The sequence below is a fragment of the Taudactylus pleione genome, unplaced genomic scaffold (assembly GCF_031769625.1).
Source record: "Taudactylus pleione unplaced genomic scaffold, aTauple2 ptg000372l, whole genome shotgun sequence".
Taxonomy (NCBI): Eukaryota; Metazoa; Chordata; class Amphibia; order Anura; family Myobatrachidae; genus Taudactylus; species Taudactylus pleione.
This window is the reverse complement of record NW_028284773.1, coordinates 12,083,486-12,109,719: the sequence shown is the minus strand read 5'-3', so window position 1 is coordinate 12,109,719 and position 26,234 is coordinate 12,083,486. Positions and strand designations below refer to the sequence as shown.

At 40.8% G+C, this 26,234-nt stretch overlaps 1 protein-coding gene across 3 annotated transcripts in view; it reads right to left on the bottom strand.

Annotated features, from left to right (window-relative positions):
- Window positions 1-3,817: 3,817 nt before the first annotated feature.
- Window positions 3,818-26,234, bottom strand: part of ACAP2 (ArfGAP with coiled-coil, ankyrin repeat and PH domains 2) — a 115,039-nt gene continuing 92,622 nt past the window's right edge. For all 3 annotated transcript variants that reach the window (XM_088444811.1, XM_088444809.1, XM_088444810.1), the window contains 2 exons: window positions 24,642-24,703; window positions 3,818-7,595 (listed from right to left, as the gene is read on the bottom strand). In XM_088444811.1, the coding sequence (XP_088300937.1) occupies window positions 7,492-7,595; window positions 24,642-24,703 (166 nt within the window). In that variant the 3' untranslated portion in view covers window positions 3,818-7,491. The remainder of the gene's footprint in view (window positions 7,596-24,641; window positions 24,704-26,234) is intronic.

Here is a 26,234-nt window from a genome sequence, read left to right as displayed (position 1 = left end):
ATATACTGCTGTATACACGATATATTGACGATCTGTCCCTGTTATGGGATGGTGGTCCTACCTTATTTTTGGAAGCTATGGAAAGTATCAATAACTCTAATCCACCAATCAAATTTACATATAGATGGAGCAACACCATCATCGATTTTTTTTTTATGTATCCATTGATTTTAATAATGTACAGCTCTCAACTAGAGCATTCATCAAACCCTGATTCAATTGTTTTTTTGGGCGTGGTAATTAATGAGCGCCCAGATTGCTATTCAATTGTTCTGTGCGCTCATTAACTATCGCCCTCTTCACCGCCTAAAAGACGAGGTTTAGCTGTCTAAAACGACTAAACACATCTAAAGCTGCATACACACACAACGATTGAGTTAATGAACGATTTTAGTAAACGATTTTCTATCTTGAAAAAATGAACTAAAATCGTTTACTAAAGTTGTTCATTTACTATGTTCATTTAAATGTAATGAACGATTTTTATGAACTACAAACTATTTTTGCATATTAACTTAATGAAAATCGTTGAGTTGACAAGTCTGACTGAACTACAAACTACAAACGTGAACGCGCATGAACAATAATCGTTCATCATTTGACTCAGAAAGTGTAAACGATATCGTTTAACGATAATTGTTCAAAAAATCGTTGTGTGTGTATGCACCTTTAATTCCCGGTTAGCGCGCCCTAACCAGGGTGTTTTAGACACATTTCTGCTCGCGCACTGAGTGCGTGCAGAAATGCCAGCGCCTATCGCACCCCGACAGAGCAACAATTGAATTGCTCTGTCGGGCGTCTAAAAAAATAAGCTGCCGGCTAAACATTTCAATTCCCCCCATGGACCGAAATACTCTTTTGCAGTATAACAGTCATCATCCACCCCATACCATACTCTTAGATGTTAAGAATAGCTTGCTTGACCAGTAACCAAGAAGAATTAGCAGAGGAGTTGGACAAAGTCATTACAGAATTTAGAAAGAGGCTACAGGCAAAAACAAGAAGTCCTAAGCATGGATAGATCCTCATAACTGAATCCCAAGGAACAGAAATGTAATAAGAAAGATACGTTTACCTGGATCACCTCTTTTGATACCAACAGTGCGGTTATTCCACAAGCAAGCCGGGCTCTATGGCCAATATTGGCTAGTGATATGGAATTACCTTCTTTCCATAAATCCAAACCAATGACTTGTTACAAAAGAGGGCGAAACTTGAGGGATATATTGGTACGAACAGATATAACCAATCCTAAATCAGACTTTAATACCTTACTGGGCACGAAACCTAGGTGTTATCGCTGTCTATCATGTGTTACCTGTAGCTATTTGCAAAGTGGAACCACATTCCAACATCCTCACACAGGTAAACCCTTTCGTATCAAACATGTATTGTAATATAACTCAATGCATGTTATCTACATCATCGTATGCCCCTGTGGGCTTTACTATGTTGGCATGACTTCCTGAAAGTTTAAAGAGCGCATGGCTCTTCATAGGTCAGCGATCAAAGCTGCCTTGAATAATAAACCTAAGGATCAACCAGTAGCATCCCACTTTAGAGAAAAACAACATCAGTTGTCATCTTTAAAATACAAAATTATTGATCAAGTACTGGAAAATATACGAGGAGGTGACCATGTGAAGTCCCTATTACAGTTGGAAGCCTCATGGATCTTTAAATTAAATACTGTGGCACCCAGAGGAATTAATGAACTCATTGCGTGGAACACTTTAACTTAATTTTTATGCATATGTATTCTCTTTGATAATCGGGAGTGTTATACCATATTAATTTAGATGTTGGCAGTTGGTTTAGAATTAACATGATTCTACTTGCAACAATTAATGTACTGATACATTGTCTCACTGTATGTTCTTCTCACTTTGTTTGTTTACAGCCATAGTCGGGGACGTTGTATAGGTTGTCATAGCAACCGCCGGGGACAGAGGCGTTGACGTCATCTGGATGCGCCACACCCCCTGGTCTCATGGACCAGACGCGGCTGCTGTGTTCACTGTCTTGTTCGAGGTGGGGGATATAAGGTAAGCTTCTTGTTTTTTCTCTTTTGTCTATTTCTTCCTGACGACGGGGCACGGGTGCCCTGAAACGTTGAAGTAAAGTTAATTAAATTCCCGATCTGCAGTGCCGTGCATTGATTCACTCTAAAGGGCGATTCTTCCTGCTTTGTGTATATATTAGTCCGGCATTCCGATGCAACAAATATGGTAACTTGGCCCGATGCCCTCACAAAAGCAGCATGTAAAGGATTCAAGCAACTACAGCATGTAGCAATCAACGTTTCAGTGTTTATTCACATACTTCAGAATTGCGAAAGTAAATAAACACTGAAATGTTAGTTATCTGCTGTAGCTGTGTGAATCTCTGAGACGAATGCCGCAACTTTGTTAATATATATATATCTTCTCATTACTAGACATATTTCCTGCTGCCTTTACAGATTCGAGTACAGCCATCCATAATGACACTCTGTAGACCTTCTCTACAACTGCTGTGATACACTGTGCACACAGCTACCCAGTAACTGCACTAAACAGGACTCCTCTGTATAAGCAGAAAACCACCTTGAGCTGCAGACTACTTTGTATTATTTATATAGAAAGTTGTCTAATGAGAATAAGTTATATATTTGTTTCTTACCTGTTCCATTGCAATTTTCTGAATTTACAATTCACAACTATATAACTTTAAAGGAAACACTCCAATTTTAGTGTAGAATGTTTTAGTGTACAAATCAACTTCTGTATAATTTAAATAGTTGATAAAGGACTTTAGTGGATCTGCCAATCCTTTCTGGTTATATCTCTAAACTAGTCTTGAGACCATTGTTATGTTTGGATGAACCTTCCAGTGGGAAGCAGTTTGATTGTAGACAGCATATACATCGACAGCTTGATATCAACGGGACAATGCCAACACTGTTGTAATGTAATTTTAAGCATTGTAACAGTGTTGGCATGATAACTTTCATGATAACATGATGCCTTATCATACCAACACCGTTATAACACTTTAAACAACATTACAGTGGTTTCGGCATTGTCCCATCGATTCCTCTTTCATCAACGCTGGGGGACATTGCCATGACATTGGGTAGTAGGGGTGGGCTCAGGAGATCAGGCACTAAAAGGACAGGTGTTGGGCTCCACCCCAGTTCTACCCCCATTCCTTATATAATACCTCCCCCTTCCACCTGCACTTTAGCTACATGCCTTCTGACCTAGGCACTAAAACTAGTTAATCTTTCCGTGGATAAGTCTGTGGTAGCGTCCTGGGCGGTACATCACAGGTGCTTACATGGAAACCAGGTCTTCTGTGCACACTTTCACCAAATCCCACCAGTTTCATACGTTTGGTTTTAGCGGTTGTTTTACATTTTTTTGTGTTTGTTGTTTATTCTTATAGGGTTTAATGTATTTTTTTACTATTTTTACTCTATATGGTTTTGTTAGAAAATTAAACTGAAGTGCAGGTGGAAAGGGCAAGTATTATCTAGGGGAGGGGCAGAGCCTAACACCTGTCGTTTTAGTGCCTGATCTCCTGAGCCGGCCTCTGCTACCCAATCTCATGGCAGTGTCCCCCAGCTGGATTAAGAGGAAGGGATTTTACTTCGAGTACCAAAATCAAATTATCATGCTGTCGCCATATTGACAGTCCACTGCATGTATATCTAAAAAAATGCACTGTACTTTCCATTAATGCATGCAACTCCCGCCAGGTACACTGCACAATCTACTTATTTCAAACACAGTAACAATGCTTTATTTTTTTTATTGAAATGGCATATTTTTCCATTTTGATCAAGTATTTACAATTCTTACATAATATACATTTGAGTTGACAGTTTCTTTTTTTTTTTTTCGAGTAAGAAAAAATAAAACTACATTCAAGTTTAACGTACAAAAATGATTACAATAAAACTAGATATGTTTGACATTCATCATAGTATATTTACTGGAAGGAATATTGCAAATGCAAAGAATGGCATCCACCAATCAAAAAGCACTAGATTCATCCATGTGAAAAATATTGCACTTAGAATAGAGTGATGTTGGAAAGAACACAATGGGAAAGAGGACAGTGAGTTGTGTGCAAGCCCATCGTATACATTATAGAAAGCAGCCACCTTTCCAAACTTGCTGCAGTGTCCTACAGTAGGGTCCTTTATTCAGTTCCAGAACACGAGTATCTTACCACTTGGAAACATTGCTCCAATCTCATATTTGGTATAGCAGGGAATGTAATTTGTTTGTGAACAGCAATCAAATTTCAATCACTTGTTTTCAGAGGAGCTAGCTGCTAGACTGTCAAAATGAAAATTTTAGTGAAACATGAGATGCAGGACCAGAACATTCAGGCGTTATATTTTAGGTGTGATGGCATATACTATGGTCTTGGGAAAAAAAATTATGCAAACACCAAATTATATTTTCAATGAAAAGCTTTAGTTTAACGGATTTCAATGCTATATATTTCAACCTTCTGTTGGAGTTTGTGCTTAGAGGACTACTGTACCATCCACATGTCCAGTCTGAAAATACTAGATTCCCATATGCCACCATGAGAACTGGTAATGGGAAATATATAAAAAGTTTCTGTAAAATATAAATAATATGCACATCTCCTTGGTCAACATGAGGGGTATAATATAAAAATTATATTATAGGGTCACAATAACAAAAAAAATATATATATATTGTAAACTTTTAAATACAGGTTACTGTTCTGTAATAAATATCTATAGGCCATTGCTTTTCTACAAGAGCCTAACTTCCATAGTAGTAAGGTCTCACTCAGCGATGCTTTTTCCTCCGTCACCATCCAATTAACCTAGATCAGGCTATAGGCCACACTGTCAGCAAATTATATGTAACAAATTCCTAATTCCCTTTTGTATGCAGCACAGTGACAAGCCAATAGCACCACAGGGCAAATTTAACAATGTTTGCATAATTACCCCAATATATTACATCTTCAATTTATAGCATTTAAAGATGCTGCTCCAGGACATTTTATCAAGATACTCTATGCTTGATGAAGAGTTAAAGTACAGTGATAGACATTTTTATGGCAGGAAGGTGGGATCGTCTGGATAACTTGGGAGGGCCTGAATATGGCGTTGGCTAACAGGTGCAAGTGTGGAAAAAACCTACACTTTTCAGAAAGGGCATTTTCAAGTCCCCATAGAAAACTTTTAGCTGGTAATTCAGCTGTGATCTGATAAAATGTAACCAGTGTTATACTTGTTATTTTTGTATCAACACAGTCATCCTTTTAAAATGAAATATTACCCTAAATAAAAGGTTTCTAAGGGCCAGACGTGGGGTTGGGCTGTACGATGAGTGGGGGTGGGCCAGATGACAAGAGGAGAAGGACCAGAGTAATGGGAGCGGGTCACGTCTTAAGTGCCCTGGGCCCCACGAAGGCAATGCGGCCCTGCCAGTATGCTTAGTTCCTAGCTTTACATGGCTATTTGTGATATTGCCATTGGTGGTAGTGTGGACAGTCTAGGCTTCCCCCATTAGGACTTTATAGAACACAAATACACTTATAGGAAGACTGGGTTGACACTGATGCCCCCTTTATGTGCAGTCATAGAAGATCAGAAACATTTCTTTTCAGAACATTTTTAGCAATGTTAACAGTACTTATATGATCAATGCATTTAGAAAACATTTTATAGTACTACATTCTATGTACACTTCTTTTGCGAACACTTTTTTTTTTTATATATAAAATAGGATAAGCGATACGGCTTTCACCAATACAAGACTAATGCAATCTTTTAATACTTATACATACTCCATTCTCTAAAAGTCATAATACAGCAACATTAGAACGCATGCTAAGATCAGATGCCGTTTCATTATCTAAAACAATCTTCATAATGTAAATAAATCATTGCTTAAAAGTAAAATACGTAGCAATGGATCACAATTCTTATGGTGCGATCTCTTTCTATAAATGCATAAGAGAACACAAGCTGGGATAAACTGTTAAAAATACTGTCATTTTTAACAAGTAAAAAAAAAAAATTACTATTCAGCAACAAAATAATGTCTTAAATCAAGACGCTGGTCACATTATGTAATGTGGTTACTGCTAATTTATGGTAGCCATCTAGCACATGAAATGTAGATATTGGAGGCGTTCTTAGAATACACATAGCAGTTTATTATTACTCTGGTGTACAGCTATATGCTGTAACCCAGACCAGTTTTAAAAATTGAAGCAATCTGGCTGCCATGAGTTACAGCACATTAGTAATATCCACACTCTCCAAGTTTGCCCCTTATTATTGATGTATCAAAAAAGAAAAATAATGATCTCAAAACCAACTCAAATTGATAACAGTCTCTATGGTAAAATTGTAGGACAATCGGTTGAGATGTGCGACAAATGCACATTTAAGTTTTCAACTAGGTAAAATCTAATGTGACAGCAAAATACTGAATAAAATGCTTATGTTATTACTCAGTGCAATACAAACCATTAATTGTGCCTATTAACACTAGGTAGTGGTGTCTGGGATTTGAAAGGGAGTAAATAGAAAACCTATAGTGTCCGTCAGATGTATTATACTGCTCATCAAAAAAGGTAGGCGTTAGCCAATCTAAATGGTTAAGTATATAATAGCATTAGAGAAATGTAAAATAGTCAAATAAATAATTATGTGATGAGCAGATGTTATTAGTTTTGTCTCAATTTACACATTAAACCATACTTTATATTGTGATAGGCAAGAAGTTTAATGTCCAACAGGTCTGAAAATGAGTGAAACATTGTCAAGAGGGTGACAAATTCTTTAATTTGATAAGTGATGGGCAGCATGTGGCCCTCAGGAACCTTTACCTGTGGCCCCCAGCTCCTTTCTGCTTTATAGTGAAACTTGTTTGTTATAACTTGCAACACTTGTTTAAAATGCCTGCTGATATGTTATTATAGATAGTCATATCTTTCTTTGAAAAAACGTGTTGTTTTAACTTAAACTGTGGGAACCTTTTGAATGATAAAGGATGCCTATGGAGCTACTGAAGTGTTTTAGGTTCCCCGTTATTAGCTGTTTGGTTTACAGAGTATCAGATAAAGCAGCTATGTCTATTGGTCCTCGTTATATACAAAATGAAAATATGGAAACTAAGCCATTGGTGGCCCCTATAGTGTTTTAGCTATGATTAGGGCTAAAAAATACAGTTTATTGACTAAATGCAAATAAAACAAATACTACAAACATCTCTAAAAGGATGGCAATCAGTTCCAGTTTTATGTACTAAGCGAGAATAGTGGTTTAACCCAGGACACCTCTATCTCTGTGCTGGACATAAAGAATGCCAAGAAGATAATCACTGGCTTGTAGAACTAAAGACTAGGCTTTCAGATTGTTCAACCACCCTGTTTAGTTATCAAGAATAGTTATTTGGGTGGGCAAGGAAGGTTTGTTACGTGAAGCACGCAGATATTGCATAAAATTCAAGACTTCTGTGAATCAGATTGCTGAAAACGATTCAGTTTTTCAGGATTGTTGGATGCCATATGGGAAAAATCTCTGAATATATCTTGATACGTTTCATCCCCTACACGAGAAAAAGAAAATGGTAATCAGTTATATGACGTATGCAAATAGATTTCATGGAAATATAATGTATTGCTGGAATAGTTTTAAAAGAGATGCAGGACAATAACTACTAATGGCCTAGTGGTACATTATGCAAAATGTGCACCATACAATGTTTTAAAGTTTGCGCTGAACAGGATGATAAATAGATAAATAAACCATATAGACCTTTTGCATGCAATAGCTCAATTGTAACTTACATACAAAGATCTATACCTGCTAGGGGTCTCCATGCATCCAGACAGATGAAAGGAAAGGGAAAAAAGCAGAGTATCCAATATTTAAAATAAACAAATGTATTTGCACAATAGGAAAAGTGAAAAGATCCATAGGATGCAGGCAAGGGTACAGGAAAACCTGTTTTATTTAATATAAACATCTCTCATAACCCACCCATCTCCATTTTGTCAGAGTTGTACAAGTCACAGGTCTAAAAATAAACATTTAGGGGTAGATGTACTAAATCTTATAAAAACAGACAAGTGGAGGTGTTACCCATAGCAACTAATCAGATTTGGTCTATCATTTTCTAGGATGCAAAACAGATATAAGAACCAAAATCTGATTTTTAAAAGTTGTAGTAAATTTACCCTTTAGGGTTCTGCTTTTTTACAGAGACCACAATAATTGTAACTGCGTTATTTTTTATATATTACACAGGTAATTTATACACAGTGATGTTTGAGGAATACGTTTATAATCAGTGAGTTCTAATATTCATGTTAATAACGTGTTTTACATGGAATATTGCACTCCTAATGTAAATTTTCAAGAACTACTATATTGGACCCAGCATATGCAGTGTTGCCCATCCCCCCACCCCCACATGAACACCACTGTCCGTCCCACACCCCTTTCTGCTGTTCTGGCCCCCCAAGGTGAATACAGCAGAATCTGGGCTAATGATATAAATCAGTGGTTCTCAAACTCTGCCCTCAGGACCCCATACAGTTCACGTTTTGCAGGTCATCCAGTAGGTGCACAGGTGTATTCATTACTCACTGACACATTTTAAAAGATCCACAGGCGAAATTAATTATTTCACTTGTGATTCTGTGAGGAGACCTGGAAATTATGCACTGTTTGGGGTCCTGAGGACCGAGTTTGAGAACCTGTGATATAAATGATCATGCAATATATGAGTCTATTACCCAACACACACATTAGTCAAATATTTTCCATGTGTGGCAGAGTAACTTTGAATTTAAAAAATGACAGTTAAGCTGGGTACACACCATAATTGCCTACTCTCCCGGGAGGCTCACGATTTTTCGGGTAACCCCATAAAAGAGTAGGCAAATCTCCTGCATCCCGTCCACTTCCTAGTGAAGTGGGAAGGATGGGGAGATTTCCTGAGACGTTTGCGGGTCCATATGGAGGGGGCGTGGCTAACTGGCACGAATCGCATAATTTAGCTCCGCCCCCTCCTTGTGGTCCCAGGAATCGCGGTGGTTTCCTGAAAAGGGGACGGGGTCTAATGCCAGCTATTGTCTGGCCCCGCCCCCCGAAGATGAAAAAAGGTCTTCTCCGGCTGCTCCCGGAATGCAGCCCTGCAAAGTCGGTAAGTATGGTACACACTATACAATATATTGGTAGATCTTGAGATCTGTGATGATTCGCAATGACCATCATATAGTGTGCACCCCCGAATACAAATTAATTTATCATTTGATGAATTGGGTGATCATATCAGATGGGACGATGTAACCGACGACGCAGTGCTGCTACATTAAGCATGTAACTATATCATGTCATCGTACGGCGGATTTCTGCAGTGTGTACGGCAATGTGATACATCATTCTACATCAATGCATTGCCCCATTGGCACATCGCTGAGGTGTGTGCCCAGCTTTATGTGCTGTTTTCCAGAGCGAAAATAGAACAGCTAACTGATAACTATCTGCCAAGGTAATAACATCAACAGCTAGTTGGTAAAAAGGGGTCTGTAATAAAAGCTTAAAACAATTAAAATGGTTTAATGTTATTAAAGCATAAATATCAAATCAACAAATAAAAAAAATGCACTTCTAAATATCTGCTTTAACCACTTACCTGATGACGTCATATGTGATGCGACCGGCTGGAAAGGTTGCATCACATACGACCGCGCCACCCTGCTCTCTGCCCCGGCTGCAGAAGAGGAGATCCATTCTGCACAAGTACAGAATAGATCTCCTCTGACTCCCCGGATCCCTAGGCGTTGAGGCGGCGGTCTGTGACCATCAACATCACTGCCAGAATTACGCCTCAGAATGCCATGCATATGGCACTCTGGAGTACATGCGCCGGGGATTACGGTGCGAGGATAAGCAACAGCAGTAGGGACTGATCATCAGTCCCTCCTGACGCACGCTCTGCTGCACTCTGCATGTGGGGGAGGAGGGGGTTGCCCATGGGGGTGGGAGGGTAACATCAAGGGGGTGGAGCTAGCATAAGTAGAGGTAGGGGAGGGATAAAATAAAACCATATGAGGCTGGAGGGTGAGAGAGGGGTAAAATAATAATAAAAAAAAAATGATTAAACTGGTCACAGGGTAGGAGGGGAAAAAATGGGCCCTTTACAGGGGGCAGGGGTAAAAAAAAATTGTCAGTTAAGTGGTTAAACATGTATTTAAATACAAAATATATCATAAATAAAAGGATTTATGCTCTAGTGTAAAACTGTGGTACAATGAACATACTGAAATAAAAAAAAAACTATACATTACATTTGGAACAAGAATGAAAGACTACACACTCCATGATTTCCCTAACAGCCCCAAATACTGCATAATTCGTGGATTTTTTTGTTCCATATGTCTTAAATTAAATATCACAAGGAAAACATTTTTCTTGGAGTCAGAAGTTCAATTCATACGCATAAATCTGAATCTTCAGGAGCGGAGTGTGCTAGATGTGACTACTTTGTTGATGAAATTAAGCTGACATTTGTATTTCACCAGAGTTGTATTAATTCAGAGAATTACACAATAGTGATTTTAAAATCAAATATTTAAGTATATATAAAAATTATAGCCCCACCAAATTACATGTCCACTGCAAACATGCTTGTGATGGGGATTGTTCATATGTTGCTTAAGATCCTAAGAATCAAAACAATTGAAGGCACGTATTACATTAAAAGGAAGTACAGAAATATACACCCATCAGCCATTACATTAAAACCACTGACAGGTGAAGTGAAAAACATGGATTATCTCTATACAAGGGGTGGGATATATTAGGCAGTGAGTGAACACTCAGTTTTTGAAGATGATGTGTTGGTAGCATGAAATATGGTAAGGATCTGAACGACTTTGACAAGAGCTAAATAGTGATGGCTAGAAGACTGGGTCAGACCATCTCCAAAACAGCAGGTCTTATGGGGTGCTCCACGGAAGAACAACCGATGAACCAGCAACAGAGTCATGGGCACCCAAAGCTCAATGAAGAATCTGGGGAGCAAAGGCTAGTTCATCTGGTTCGATCCCACAGAAGAGCTACTGTAGCACAAATTGCTTAAAAACTGTATGTTGGTTATGATAGAAAGGTGTCAGATTGGTCAGAGTGCCTGTGCTGACCCCTGTCCACTTACAATGTCCACTTACAATGGGCACGAGTGTCAGAACCGACCCATGGAGCAATGGAAGAATATGGCCTGTTATGAAGAATTACTGTTTTGTTTTTACATCATGTGGTCGGCGGGGTGCGTGTGAGGGAAGCCACTGAAGGTAGTGTGTTGCGCTAGGCAATGGTCTGCTGGGAATCCTTGAATCCGGCCATTTATGTGGATGTTACTTTGATTCATATCACCTACCTAAACATTGTTGCAGACGATGTACAGTCCTTCATGGCAAAGGTATTCCCTGATGGCAGTAGCCTCTTCCAGCAGGATAATGCTCCCTGCCACACTGCAAACATTGTTCAGGATTGGTTTGACTTGACCTCCAAATTCCCCATATCTCAATCCAATTGAGCATCTGTAGTACGTGCTGGAAAAACAAGTCTGAGCCATGGAGGCCCCACTTTGCAATTTACAGGTATCACATCACTGGGGTTTTGTTGATTTGGGTCAGGACCCCCAAGTATAGCTATAGGTGCTTGACAGTAAACGAAGCTAGATGGCCAGATTATGCTTTTCCTCAGACAGACCAGGGGTATAGACAGAGACTGTTATGTAGCAGGATACAGGACAGATGCAAGTACTAGAATAACCTTAGATGACAACATCTGGAATGGACTCCAGATATGCTCGGGAGCACAATCTGGATCAGGCTGTAGAAATGTTGGGCTTCTATTCTGTAATACAGTGGAGGTAGGCTGCAGGAGATATTGTAACAGAGTGCGAGGTACAATAGAAGCAAGCTGCAGGTGGTGTTGGAAATGAAAGCTATGCACAATAAAAGTAGGATGCAATGAAATATGCTGTGAAGCAATACTGGAACAGGTTTTCTGGATAGCACTGAAGCAAATACTGAGAAGAAATGTTGGTACAGGTTTTCTGGATAATACTGAACAGGATATGAGAAGCAATGTTGAAACACACTGCGGCAGAATGCTTGTAAAGTAATTACTGGAGCAGGTGTGTTGAAACACAAACAGAATGCTTATGAAACAAATACTGGAGTCTGGTAACTGGAACAAGTGCAGAATTCTGTAGCAACACTGGAGACTGATGACTAGAACAGTTGCAGGATGCAAACAGAATCAGAAGCCAGGGTACCGATATCTAGGGAAAGAAGTTGCTCTGGCAATAAACAGTCAGTAGTTCCTGGTTTTATTAGGGCACTCTTAGAACCGACAGGCTCGATGAACCATCTCACTGGAGTTGCTGGAAACTGGTTTGTCAGAGCGGATCATGTGACACTATTCAAGATGGAGGCACCCATGATGCAGAACGGCATGAATTGCATGTTACAGATGAGTGACCACTGCCAGCGGGGACAGTAAGGTGGCAACAACAGACCCAAGGACTTGGACCCTTATGTGTGAAAACAGGTCTCAAAGTATCTGTTGCTAAAGCTTGTATCAACAACGTATGCAGAAATGCAGTTGCTACATCGTTCATATATAACACCCAAATTACATAATTTGATATTTGCCTCTTCGGACTTTATGGTTTTAAATGTACACAATTGGAAGCAGATTTGATGCATTGTATGTGGGCTTGTGCAGAAGTTCCAAAATTCTGGCTTCTATTACAGTCCTTTATTAGTAACACCCTAGGGCAGTGGTTCCCAAACTGGGTGCCTTGGCACCCTGGGGTGCCTCAGGGCACTTGCAGGGGTGCCTCGGATTGGTGGCCGAGTACCAAATAAAATTATTTTTAGTCAATGTGATAGGCAAAACCAGTGATAATGACTGCCAATCAAACAATATGTGGACAAAAAGTTGCGCAACCCTGTCAACCACCACATAAGTGAACCTTAGGGTGACATTATAACCACAATTTACCTCATTTAATGTTTGCTGAATTTCTCAATAAGAAACTTTTGGCCCAGGAGTGCTGTTGGACCAAATGCTGATACTCTAGGGTGCCGTTATTCGAAAAAGTTTGGGACCACTGCCCTAGGGATCACATTTAGTGTCACCCCTGAATGGGCTCTGTGGGACATATATTCCTCATCAGCTTGTTAGAATTGCAGCAGCGGGTAAAAAAAAACATCTCAATAGACATCCTCTGACACTCTCTCTTTAGCATTGCTATTACCTACAATAAAACATCTATTTCATATGGACTGGCTAGAAATGTTCTGTAATAAAGATAACAGGGCAGATTTTTTTTTTTTTAAACATCTAGCTCCCTTATATACATACCCTTGACCTTTCTATGAAAGCCTCTCTAAAGGTGCCCATCCACTAGACGATTAAGTTGAGCGATTGAACGATAAGGATCGTTCATAAATAGTTTGCAAAGATGTCTAAAACGATCAGCCATGCGCGTGCCCGCTGGTCGTTTAGACATCTATCATCGTGGAAACATGCTGGTCAACCTGACGATAATGTCAGGTTGAGCATGTTTGCAGATGATTGATTGTGCCTACACTGAACAACTGCTCATTCAGTGCAGGCTCATCACAGACAAACAACTGCATGATTACAATGTCGTAATCGTGCAGTCGTTTTCATGTCTGCTAGTGGATGGGCACCTTTAGATCTGCGGTTCAGTTAACCTCATTGTACAATCTAGAGTCCTTAACATTGTGAAAATCTTCATTCTAAAAAGTATCATTTATCAGTTCGCTATATTAATAAGGAAATGTGGTATGTCTTATTCACGGATTTTATGTTTATGCTTAGGTTTTATTGGGATTATATTGTGATTTCATATACATGGTTATTATTATATATGTTTTGGAAATTGTTTATTCATGTACTGTGAATATATTAATGTGCTATATGCAGTTCTATAATAAAAATATTTGCTGCTAACGTCTTGGTGCCAGATACCACAGGACACCTTCAGAGGTCTTGTGGAGTCAATGGTTCGATGGGTAAGAGCTGTTTTGGCAGCACGTGGGGGACCTACACAATATTAGACAAGTGGTGTTATAGCTGATCCGTGTATATGAAATAGAAAAATCTGCGTGATTAACTTTCAGGCCATGAATATTCTAGCGATTGTACTATTTCTCTGCTGTCATAAAACCATATCTTCCTATTTTTGACCTCTTGTTGTCATGGCCCCACCATGATGCAATGCCACAGATCACTGCATTACTCAGAGGTGGGCAGGGCCATAAGGATATGTTTCTATGAGAAGCACATCATTACTCGCCCATTACACCCATTTCACTAGGGTGGAATGCAGGGGGTGGGGGTTGATCTGCTCTGGGAACTACTTGAATTTTTTGAGTCTCCAGGATATTCTGGGAGAATAAGCCAGTATGCCTAGAATTTATATGAAGGAATAGTGTATATGTTACAAAAAAACAAGATTTATGGTACTTGCCGTTAATTCTCTGAGTCCATCTGTGGAACACTGCTTGACCATGCAGTATAAATAGTTCCTCCCCTCCAACTCCTTACTCAGTTTAAACTTAAAAAGCCTCAATGATAGGCTGAAGAAAGATAAAGACAGAAGTCACACCATACTCACCCATAACCAAATAATGGAGGGATGGCAGAATCCATCTGGCTATAGTGTGTTTGGACTTTGGCCAACCTCTTTTCTTAACATCATAAAGGATAAATAAATCTGTTTTCCTTATACTGGCTGTTCTATCCAGATAAATTATTAACACTCTCACCACAACTAACAGAGACAACTGACTACTTGATTTAACAAAAGTCTGTATTATAATTTATTCATTAAGATGAAATTCTGAAACCACCTTATGTTGAAAAGATGGTAATGTGCGTAACACTGTCCCATCTTCATGGCTCACACGAAACGGAAGTCTACAAGATAAAGCTGCACATGTAATACGCCCTGCAAGGAGGTCTGACAAAACTGATACCTTTACCTTAAATTAAGTCCCAAATCTAGCCCAGCCTAAAAACAATAAAAGAATCTTCGGCAAGGAAAAAAGGGGAAGATGAAACTTTCACTCTATCACACTATGAACACCAATTAATTCTTCCAGACTCTATGATCATTGACTGCAGAGCCTTTCTTTCTGGCTCTTATCATTGTCTGAATGACTACATCCTAAAAACTTCTTTTTTATTTTTTTTAAATCCTGGCTTCAAGAGCCATGCCAGTAAATTTAACAAATGGATGTCCTGAAAACAAAATCGGCCCCTGGGACAACAGATCTTGTCTGAGCGGAAATCTGACCCCTGGACCCACTGTCATGTTTAGTACCTCCTGAGTACCAAACCCTTTTTTTGGCCGGTCTGGTGCTACTAAGATCACTGGAATACCTTCCTTCTTTATTTTCCTGGATACTCGAGAGATCATTGGAATTGGGGAAACATGTAGACTGGTTCTGCAACAAAACCAGGCAGTTTTGTTGTTAAACTGAGTAGCCATTAGTTCTCTCTCTAGATGACCCCATTGTTTTACCAGAGTGTTGAAAACATCTGGGTGCAGAGACCATTCGGCTGGAAGAATGGACTGACAAATGAGAAAGTCCACTTTCCCATTCTCTATCCCTGGAATAAAAACTGAACATGAATCTCTGCCCAAGATAGGATCTGAAAAGCTTCCCTTATCGGCAGAGAACTCTGTCACTGCATGGTGATTTATGTATGCTATTACTGTAGCATTGCTCAAGTGGATTCTGATGGGTTTAACCTGAATAAGTGACTATCCTGCTCTGAGTTCCAAAACGTTGATTGGAAGTCTTGTTTCCTTTCTGAACCAAAGTTCCTGAAGATGATTGTTCAGTATAACTGTTCCCCATACCTGGAGCCTGGCATTTATTGTGATCAACAACCAATCCTGCCTTTGTTCAAGTATTCGGACATGGTCCACCACCTGAGAGACTGTCTTGTCTCTGTTAAGATTAACTTTGCTGGGGGCGAGGCCTGACTGTGCCTACTATGCTGTCCATTGGGGGCTAGTTCTTCCCCATTAACTTCCTAAGGGTGCCTGCTGCCCCCCAGCTCAGCTACCTGCACCCCCTGAGAGTTTGGTGGCCTCCGATGCTTTCCGGCCTACCTCCCGCCTAGAAGCCGCGGCCTCGAGTTGGAGCCCGGGCGGGGACCCACGTGATCTGGCCGCCACGGTCGCTGCCTTATCCCTTGTCCGCCCGGCGGTGCCTGACGTCCTCCCGTGGAGCCCTTGACCTCTCCTGAGGCCCAGCGCTTATCGGAGCTCTGCGGCCTGCTTATTACCTGGGAGCCGCGGGCTCGAGTCCGGAGCTCCAGCGGGGACCCGCGTGACGTCAGTGCCGCTCGGCGTACCCGGATTGAGAGCATACCACCGTCGGCCTCTTGGCCCCTGCTTCTCCCCACTGAGCTGGACCTCTCCCTCTCCAGGGCTGCTGACCACCAGGTTTGCTGCAACACGTCTGGGGAAGCCAGAGGCGCCATCTTGGATTTGGGCCCCATTCCCACAACATACCTGCTTGCAGCTGGTTCTGCCTCTAACACCCTGCTATACCATATACATGGCCTATCTATTCCAATATTGCACTCCTGCTAGTGGCTGAATATTTCACTCCTCAACATCTCCCTAACAGCAAGGTAGTACCATCCATTGCTGCCATGTTTTTTCAGTGATATCCATCACTCATCCCTATGAGACCTCCACAGCTCATATTTACCTAATATCGTAACAGAAACCATTTGGTATTTCATATCTGTTTATATTTGCTATACGAAGAAGACAGTATGCCGAACAAAAGAAGCACGTTGTCCACTCTCGCACCTCCTATCAAATTTGTATCGCAGAAAACCACCGATTCAATCTCTACTGGGAAATCTCCGCTGATAACCAAGGTTGTCCCTTCTTCTAGCCCTGAAGTCAACCTTGATCTTTCTGCTGATGCTCCGCTTACTGTCCGCACTCTCCATCAAATGCTTCAGGCATTCCGCACAGACCTTACCTCTGACTTCCAAGTATCTATTAAACAACTCACCAGTGAAGTGACTGGTATTGGGGACCGTACGAACAACCTGGAGACTAAGATGCAAGAACTAGTTTCCTCGCATAATGATCTTCTAACATCTCATAACTCGGTCCTCACGGAGTTGGTGGCTGTCAAAAACAAATTGGCGGACTTGGAGGATAGATCCAGGAGGGACAAGGTTAAAATCAGAGGCGTCCCGGAATCGGTGTCAAATGCAGAACTTCAGGACTTTGCGTTGAACATCTTCCAGAAGTTATTGCCCTCTGTGGAGGTTCGCGACTTGCTGATCGATCGCATTCACCGTCTACCTAAGCCCCGCTCAGCTCCGGCAGGCTCTCCCAGAGATGTCCTCCTACGACTTCACTTCTTTCATATCAAAGAAGAAATATTAAGGGCTGCACGAGAGTCGGGAGATGCGGAAGTTCTTAATAATCTCCAGTTATTTCCTGACTTCTCAATCCACACCATTAATACATGGAGAACATTCCAACCTCTCACGAAAGCGCTTCGGGATAACGACATTCAATACAGATGGAGTTTCCTGGTGAAGCTTCTGGTGCGAAAAGATGGTTCAACATTCATTATCTCTTCATTGGAAGCTGGCGTTAAATTGTTAGCAGAATGGGAAATTTCTGTCTCGATTCCCACATCTTCACAAGCTCCTCTTCTCCAGTCGGAATGGTCTCGAGTGGGATGAAGCAGTTTATGCTGCCTCCTTGGAATTTATCGATATTTCCTTGTCTTCCATTGACTACATTTAGATCTGTTAAGCAACGGACTATTATGAACCATTTTCAGTATTCTTCAGTTACTCGCCACAATCAAGGTCCTTCTTTAAGATCTTTCATATTTCTAGATTCCTTTTGTGGACGCTCCATGCTGTTCCTATTGAATACGAGTAAGGTCTGTTGTATCCTCGCAATTTCTGTTTATTGTTTCATTTAAAGTAAGTGGTTTACTGTTTAATTACCATAATTTTTTCCCCTTCTCCTGCCTTCTTCCTCACCGTAGTATGTATTGAGATTATTTCTCTGTTGATAGGTTAGAGAAGGGATGGTAAATGTGATATATTGTTATATGTTTATAATATATTTTATAATAGGTCTTAGGGATGGGGAATGACACAGGCCGCCAGCACGTTAACCATTTTGCCGTATTGTTTTTTCACGGCAACTGCTATTGCCCGATATACTGGGCCTTTTGAGTTTTCAATTTTCCTTTTTTGTTTCTTACCTTTTCCCCTTTTTCCTATTTTCATGTGTCATTTTTTTTTCTTTTTCTTTTATTGTTATGTGACATGTACATTTAGGACATTCTCAATTTTCCACTGTTTTAAGATATCCAATGGTTAAAGTCCTTTCGCTAAATGTCAAGGGACTTAACTCTCCACAGAAGAGATGCTTGGCTCTTTCTACTTTCCATCATCATAAGGGTAATATTGTAGCTCTCCAGGAGACACACTTCTCATCCTCAGCACCCCCATATTTAAGGACCATAGATACCCTGTATGCTACATTGCTAATAGCCCTCTCAAACGTAATGGGGTTGCCATACTGTTTCATGCAAATACCCCATTTGTGTTACATAGAAAAATAGAAGATGGGAACGGCAGGTTCCTCATTCTTATTGGGAAAATTGAGACTCTTGTCACTTTGGTTTCTCTCTATGCCCCTAATTCCCGACAGGTACCCTTTCTACGAGACACTTTTGAGGAACTATCTTAAGTTCGGCAAGGAGCACTCATTTTGCTGGGTGACTTTAATTTAGTCCTTCGACCGTAAACTAGACAGATCCTCTACCCAGGGCCATTCTTCCTCCCCTCATGATATGGGCCCTTCATTGGCCTTTAAGAAATTATTGGCGGAGTACGATTTGTATGACGCTTGGCGTACTTACCGACGAGATGAGAGAGACTATACCTTTTTTTCTTCAGTCCATAATAGTTACTCTAGAATTGATTTTGTCCTTTTGGACAAGGGAATTCTACAGTCTATTAAAATGGTTAAGATTCTCCCTATTACTTGGTCTGACCATGCGCCTGTTTTATGGATTTGGGATATAGGCCATAAATTTTCTACCAGGCGTCCCTGGCGTCTCCCGGAGTACAAATTAAAAGATCCTGATACTCTGAAGGCTCTTACACTATATATACAGACTAATTCTCCTACTGATACTTCTGTTTTCACACATTGGTGTGCCTTAAAAGCAGTTCTCCGTGGTACCTCCATCCAAAAAGGAGCTCAACTTAAGGCTCGCTCTCGTGAATTACAGAATGGTCTGGAATCCACCCTACGGTCTTTAGAGTCCCAGAATCAGCTCCGCCCCACTAGAGTATTGCGCAAACAACTTCAAGAAGTGCGAGCGCAGCTCCAAAAACTTTTTATGTCACGCATGCAAGCAGCTTTTACTCGCCTTCGACATAAATTTTATACAGCCGGTAACAAAGCCTCTCGTCTTTTAGCACGTAAGCTGTGTGGCCATCAAGCTCGCAATAGAATTAAATGCCTCCAAACCCCCTCTTCGAAATGCCTTAATCCCCTTGACATTGCTAATCTATTTTCGGACTATTATGCAAAATTATACAATTTACGTGAGGATCCTTCAATTCCCCAACCCTCGGCTAGTGTTATTGCCCTTCTTAGATACCTTAACTTTTCCTTCTCTATACGCGGATGGCCTGGCGTCTCTGAATGCCCCCTGGACTTTGGAGGAAATTCAGGAAGTAATTCGGAAACTACCCAAGGGCAAAGCTCCCGGCCCTGACGGCTTTTCAAACTCTTTTTATTCTGTATTTACTGAAGCCCTTTCCCCAATTCTTTTAAATTTGTTTACGGAAGCTTCTGATATTGGATCTTTTCCACCCGAAATGGTAGAAGCACAAATAGTTACCATTCCGAAACCTGGTAAGGATCCCTCTGAGTGTAAAAATTATAGACCCATTGCGCTCCTTAACACGGACGTGAAAATCTTTGCTAAATTGATAGGTAATCGCTTAAATTCCTTGCTTCCTGGGTTGATACACCCCGACCAGGTGGGTTTTGTTCACGGACGCCAGACTCCCGACAATACCCGGAGGGTTTTGGATTTGGTTGAATGGGTGTCGTCCAATAAATTACAATGCCTCCTTTTATCTCTTGACGCTGAGAAGGCGTTTGACCGGCTCCACTGGGAATATATGCGCCAGGTATTATACAGGTATGGATTCCGGGGTGACATTCTCTGGTCCATTAATGCCCTTTATTCTGATCCCTCTGCTCGTGTTTTTAGTAACGGGTTTCTCTCCTCACCTTTCTCAATCTCCAATGGCACCAGACAGGGGTGCCCCCTTTCCCCACTAATATATGTGCTGGCCATAGAACCCCTTGCTCAAAAAATCCACCAATCATCTGAGTTTCCAGGGCTCTATCTATGACACCTCTCATAAATTATGTCTGTTCGCAGATGATGTTTTCTTATTTGTAACCGACCCGGAGATCTCGTTGCCATCGCTCCACAGCATTTTAGACAACTATAGTGCAGCTTCCTACTATAAATTGAATGTTACAAAAACTGAAGCTTTACCCATTAATATTCCACCTTTGTCCCTACATTCACTAAAGAGACGTTTTCCCTTTATTTGGAAGAAGTCTTCCCTATCCTATCTGGGAATTAATATACCATCCTCTATTAATGATGTTTTTACTGAAAATTATGTTCCCCTTTTGACTCAATTGTCTTCTTTGGCCACTGCTTGGATGAACCACGAGATCTCCTGGTTGGGCCGTATAGCGGCGTTCAAAATGATGCTATTACCAAAATTGATGTATCTATTTCCATGCTATTCCATATGCTATCCCAGGTAAAATTATTGCAACAGATGTGCCGCCTGATGATTTCTTATGTATGGAAGGGTAAAGCCCATAAAATGGCTTATAGTCGTATGGTTCGTCCTAAACCCCAGGGAGGCCTCAATCTCCCTGACCTAACCAGATATCATGAAGCGGCCCTTCTTTCTCAAATATGCAACTGGTTCCTCCCCCCTTCCGTTAAACCTTGGGTAGATCTGGAACATGCTCTCCTCCGGCAATTTCCCCTTCCTGACCTTTTATGGATACCTCAAAAACTGCGACCACAATTCCCCCTATTCCCTAAAGCAATCTTGGATACTTTAAAAGTTTGGGATTATAATCTCCCGGCCCGTTTTGATTTTACCCTGCCCACCAGAAATATTTCCCTTCAGGCATTGAACAAAGTATTACCCAGTCTTAATATGTCCTACTGGATGACCTTGGGTATTGTGTCCTTAGCAGACTTTTTTTCCTCGTCTTCTATTTTATCGTATTTAGACCTTTGCGCTAAGTATACATTGGGACCCCCAGCCTGGTTTTACTATCACCAATTTACACATTGGTATGCTTTAATGAATACAGGTCCTACCGTATTCCAAACTCCGCCAAACCAAATTCTGAGTAAATTTAATAACCCCTCCTCTAGTGGGGCTATATCTTTCTGGTATTCCCTACTATCTCCTATAGCTCCGACAGTTAAATCCCCTGTCCAACTCCGGTGGGAAACAGACCTTCAACGTACTTTCACCTTCTCACAATGGGAGACTATTTACCTCTCTACCTTTTCCCTATCTAGATGTACAAACCATATTGAAATGTATGTAAAACTTTTAAATAGATTATATTTGACACCCTCTAGATTACATAAAATCTGGCCTACAGTCTCAAAGTTCTGTTGGCATCTATGCCACTCTGAAGGCTCTATTTTCCATGTCTTCTGGGATTGCCCTTTATTACGCCCCTTCTGGGAAGAAGTATTCACTTTTATTAATGATGTCCTGGGTCTCACTTTAACTCTAGATCCTTCCCTCGCCCTTCTCCACTGGTATCCAATCTCTGTTCCCAAATCCGACCGTTATGTTCTCGGCCACATTCTGATATCTGCCAAAGCCACTATAGCTCAGCACTGGAAATCCCCTTCCCCTCCCCCATTTGCCAAAGTTATAACTAAAACACAATCCCACTTTGAAATGGAGACAAGGGAGGTTGATTACTCTACAGCCACTTCATCCCCTATTGTGAAATGGCATCCTTGGCATCTTTATGTTACAGATGGAAGGGACGCACCCCTATCCCTACCCTCTCGAAGTGCCTCTCCTTTTGATCTGAACGAGCTCCCACAGGTGGACCAAAACACCTAGTTTATTAATATTTGTACTTACGGCTTTCAGTTTTTGATTAATGTCTTTGAATGTACTGTTACCCCCTTATAATTTATTTTATGTATGTTTTCCTTTTTCTTCTTTCTGTAGCCCCATAAATATTCTGCATTATACTCAATAAAAATTTATTGATGAGAAAAAAAGATTAACTTTGCTGATACTCAATGCTTGGAACGCGACGAATGTCTTAGAATGTTTAACAGAAACATCGGAGAATGCAGACTTGCATACAGGACCGCTTCGAAATAGAAAACAATCTTTCCCAGTAACTTCATACACCTGAGAACGGATGGACTGCTGACATCTTTTGATCTAGCTCCCTGATCATTCCCATTGGCAAAAAAGCCCCTTGCTAATCGGTTGTTTAAAACAAGACTTAAAAACTGCATGCACTGACTGGGAATCATCTTGGACTTTTTCCAATTGACACCCTAGCCGTGAGATTCTAGCATTTCCACTGCCCTTAAAAGATCTACATGAGTAATCTGTGCTGAATCTGCTTTTAAAAGTAATTGGACTAAATATGTAATTATTCCCATAGTTCATAGACCTGCCAAGACCTTTGTAAAAATACGAGGGTCTGTGGCTAAGATGAAAGTGAGAGCCCTGAATTGAATGCAACTCTTAAAAGATATTGATGCCCTACCCAAATGGGCACGTTTAGATAGGTATCGTTAAGGTCTATACATGCCAAAAGCTAATTTACCTCCATTCCATTTATGCCTGATCTTACAAATTCCATCCTGCAGTCTTTTATTAAATCCTTTAAATTTAAAATGGGTGTGCGACTCCAGTCTGGTTTTTGGACTAAAAACAGATTGGAGTCAAATCTTATTGATTTGTGACTATCCAGTACTGAAACTTGCTCTCCTCCAGGTTTAGCCTTGGAACTACTCCCTTTGTCTGACATTTTCACAAAATACAAATGAGGATATAATGCCACAAAAGCAGCATTATACTGAGTATTGCACAACATACATACAGAGTAAATACAAATATCTGAATAGAAACCAGAAATGTTTAAGTCAGATACTTATTCTAGACTTCCAGCAACGTGTAGTCCCTGAGAGGAATGAGATTCACAGCAGTTGTCAACTGACCCTCCCTTCAGACTGTACCATCTGCTGCATCTCCTCCAGACTACCTGATGGTCAGCCTTACCTCAGTGCATAACCCTTTTGGGTTAAGGGTAGGCACTGGGTACATCCTCCCACTATTCTGATCATCTGATCATTTGGTAGGGTGAGAGAGGTGTTGCCATAGAACCAGCCACCACAGCCCCCTACCATAGGCAGGGTAGCCCGGTCCATATTGTAATATAACACACACACATATATATATATATATATATATATATATATATATATATATATATATATATATATATATATATATATAAAAATAAAATCTCTGTATATACAAGTCAAAATGCTCTTCAAATGGCTGATGAGTACATTAAACAAAAACTATTTAAAATTAGTTTTACAGTTCTAAAATTCCATTGATTTATGTTCCCTAAATACTTAATAGTCAGCAAATATGCATCTCACATAACATTTCTTACGCTGCACATAACAATACTTTGGGTTGCACGTACTGGTCCCTTGCACTTGGAGAGGCTAACCAGGGATAAACCTGTGCGTCTAGTATAGTACACCCTTTAAGTTAGGTCTAATTTAGGTTACACGCATCTTTGAAATCATTCTGTACAAAGTGCAAATTCTGCACCTGCACAAGATAGTGAAGAGATTGAATTAAAGATGGGAAATCCCACATATTTGCTCCAGTAGCAGCTATAGGCTAGCTTTATGGTTGCATGTAACTCAAAAAGACAATGAATTAAAATGTGCATACACATTTGTGCATGCACAAACTGGCATTGTTTACATTCAACACTAAATACCCCCTTTAGTGTCAATTTATCACTTTTTAAATATAAACTACTCTTTCATCGTCTTATATATGCATATACAATCATTATAGCCAACATGGCATTCACATAAAAAATATAAAATAAGGAGTTATTCAAAATATGCCATCATTGAAGGGGTCATTCTAAATGTGATTTGCACAGATTCCACCTCATAATATGTAAGCCCTCTTAGAAAAAAACTACACAAAAATAAATAAATCTCTCCGGTCATGTGGGCACATAAAATATAATATGTGACACACTAATTGGATGAGTTGCTGTTCACCATCCTCCCTAAAGACTCAGAATGGCCAAGTTGTAAGCTAATAAATTCTTGCATGCACTTTCTATATTGCATCTCAGTATGGCTGTTAGTGGAATATTGACCTGGCTGTCCGTAAAATCCTTCAGATTCCCGCATCTCTTCATTCATACGTGCCAAGCGCAATCTATAGAGATTGAAAGACATGAAGAAATCAATTTAAAAAGTCTGAATTAGAGTGAGCAGTAATTCATTAGTTTCGTTATGTCCTAAAGTGTGCTTCAGACAAATATGATGATGTGAATATTGTGCCAACTTGGCTATTTCAACAGTGAATGAATCTATATGAATTATTCTGCTAATCGTCTTACATTTAGTACTGGAATACTTAGAAATAACAAGAGATATGGTAAGAACTTACCTTTGTTATAGGGATGTGCAGGCTCGGATAGGTTCGAGTTTGCACGTGGAGTTCGGATTTTTCCCTCCAAAAAAACGGAACTCAGAACGAGGCAAAACGTCATCTTACATGGACGAACATCATCATTCCTGGACTTTTGTCCAGGAATGATGATGTTCGTCCATGTAAGATGACGTTTTGCCTCGTTCTGAGTTCCGTTTTTTTGGAGGGAAAAATCCGAACTCCACGTGCAAACTCGAACCTATCCGAGCCTGCACATCCCTACTTTGTTATCTCTGTTTCTACGAAGTCCATAGGGTCCACAGGGTTGACCTTGGGGTATAGGTTGGGAACCAAATCCGGGCACCACGCAGTTAAAGCTTTTAGCTCCCAGGATGCACTTGGGTCCACTCTCCCTATAACCCCGCCCCCCAGCCAGAGGCACCTCAGTTTGTAAGTAGCCAAAGGCCGGAGGAGGAGAGAAAAAGAGAGAGAAAACTGGAACACTCTAGAACCATACTCACAGAAAAGGAGACGGGAAACCGGTGACCAGTAACACAGCCCATATGAAGCCAGGTGCGTCAGGGCGGGCGCCCTGTGGACCCTATGGACTTCGTAGAAACAGAGATAACAAAGGTAAGTTCTTACCATATCTCTTGTTTTCTACTTCAGGGTCCATAGGGGGTCCACAGGGTTGACCTTGGGGATGTCCCAAAGCAGTTCAACCAAGGGTGGGGACGCTCCTGTGCTGAGAGGAGAATCCGTCGCCAAAAAGGAAGCATCCTGAGAGGCAAAGGAAACCAATGCCTAGAACCTTAAAAAGGTGTGGACAGAAGACCACGTGGCCACCTAGTAAGGCAAAACAGCCGAGGCGCCACAGCGAGCCGCCCACAAGGGTTACATGGCCCGAGAAAAAAACAAGCATCAACAACAGAAAGGCCTACCCCTGAGTAAGCCCCTGAGGAAGACATACGAGGCCATCCAGCCAACATTTAGTTATAGGCCGGCCATCCTTTCCTGTGAAAACTAGAAATCTCAGACCACCAATAAGGAGTCCGATTTCCGTAAGGAGCTTGAACGGATCACATAAATCCAAAGAGGCCGGACAACAGTCAATGAGGCCACACCAGCCGAGAGGACTGGGGGCTGAATGGCTGTACCATAAGTTCCAGAATAATATGGAACCTAAAAACCACATTAAGAAGAAACACAGGGCGAGAGCAACTCACACCCTGACATGATGCCCTCCAGAAGAGGGAGCCACATGAGAACGCTCCCAAGTCAGACACTCTCCTGGTTAATATAAACACCCTGAGAG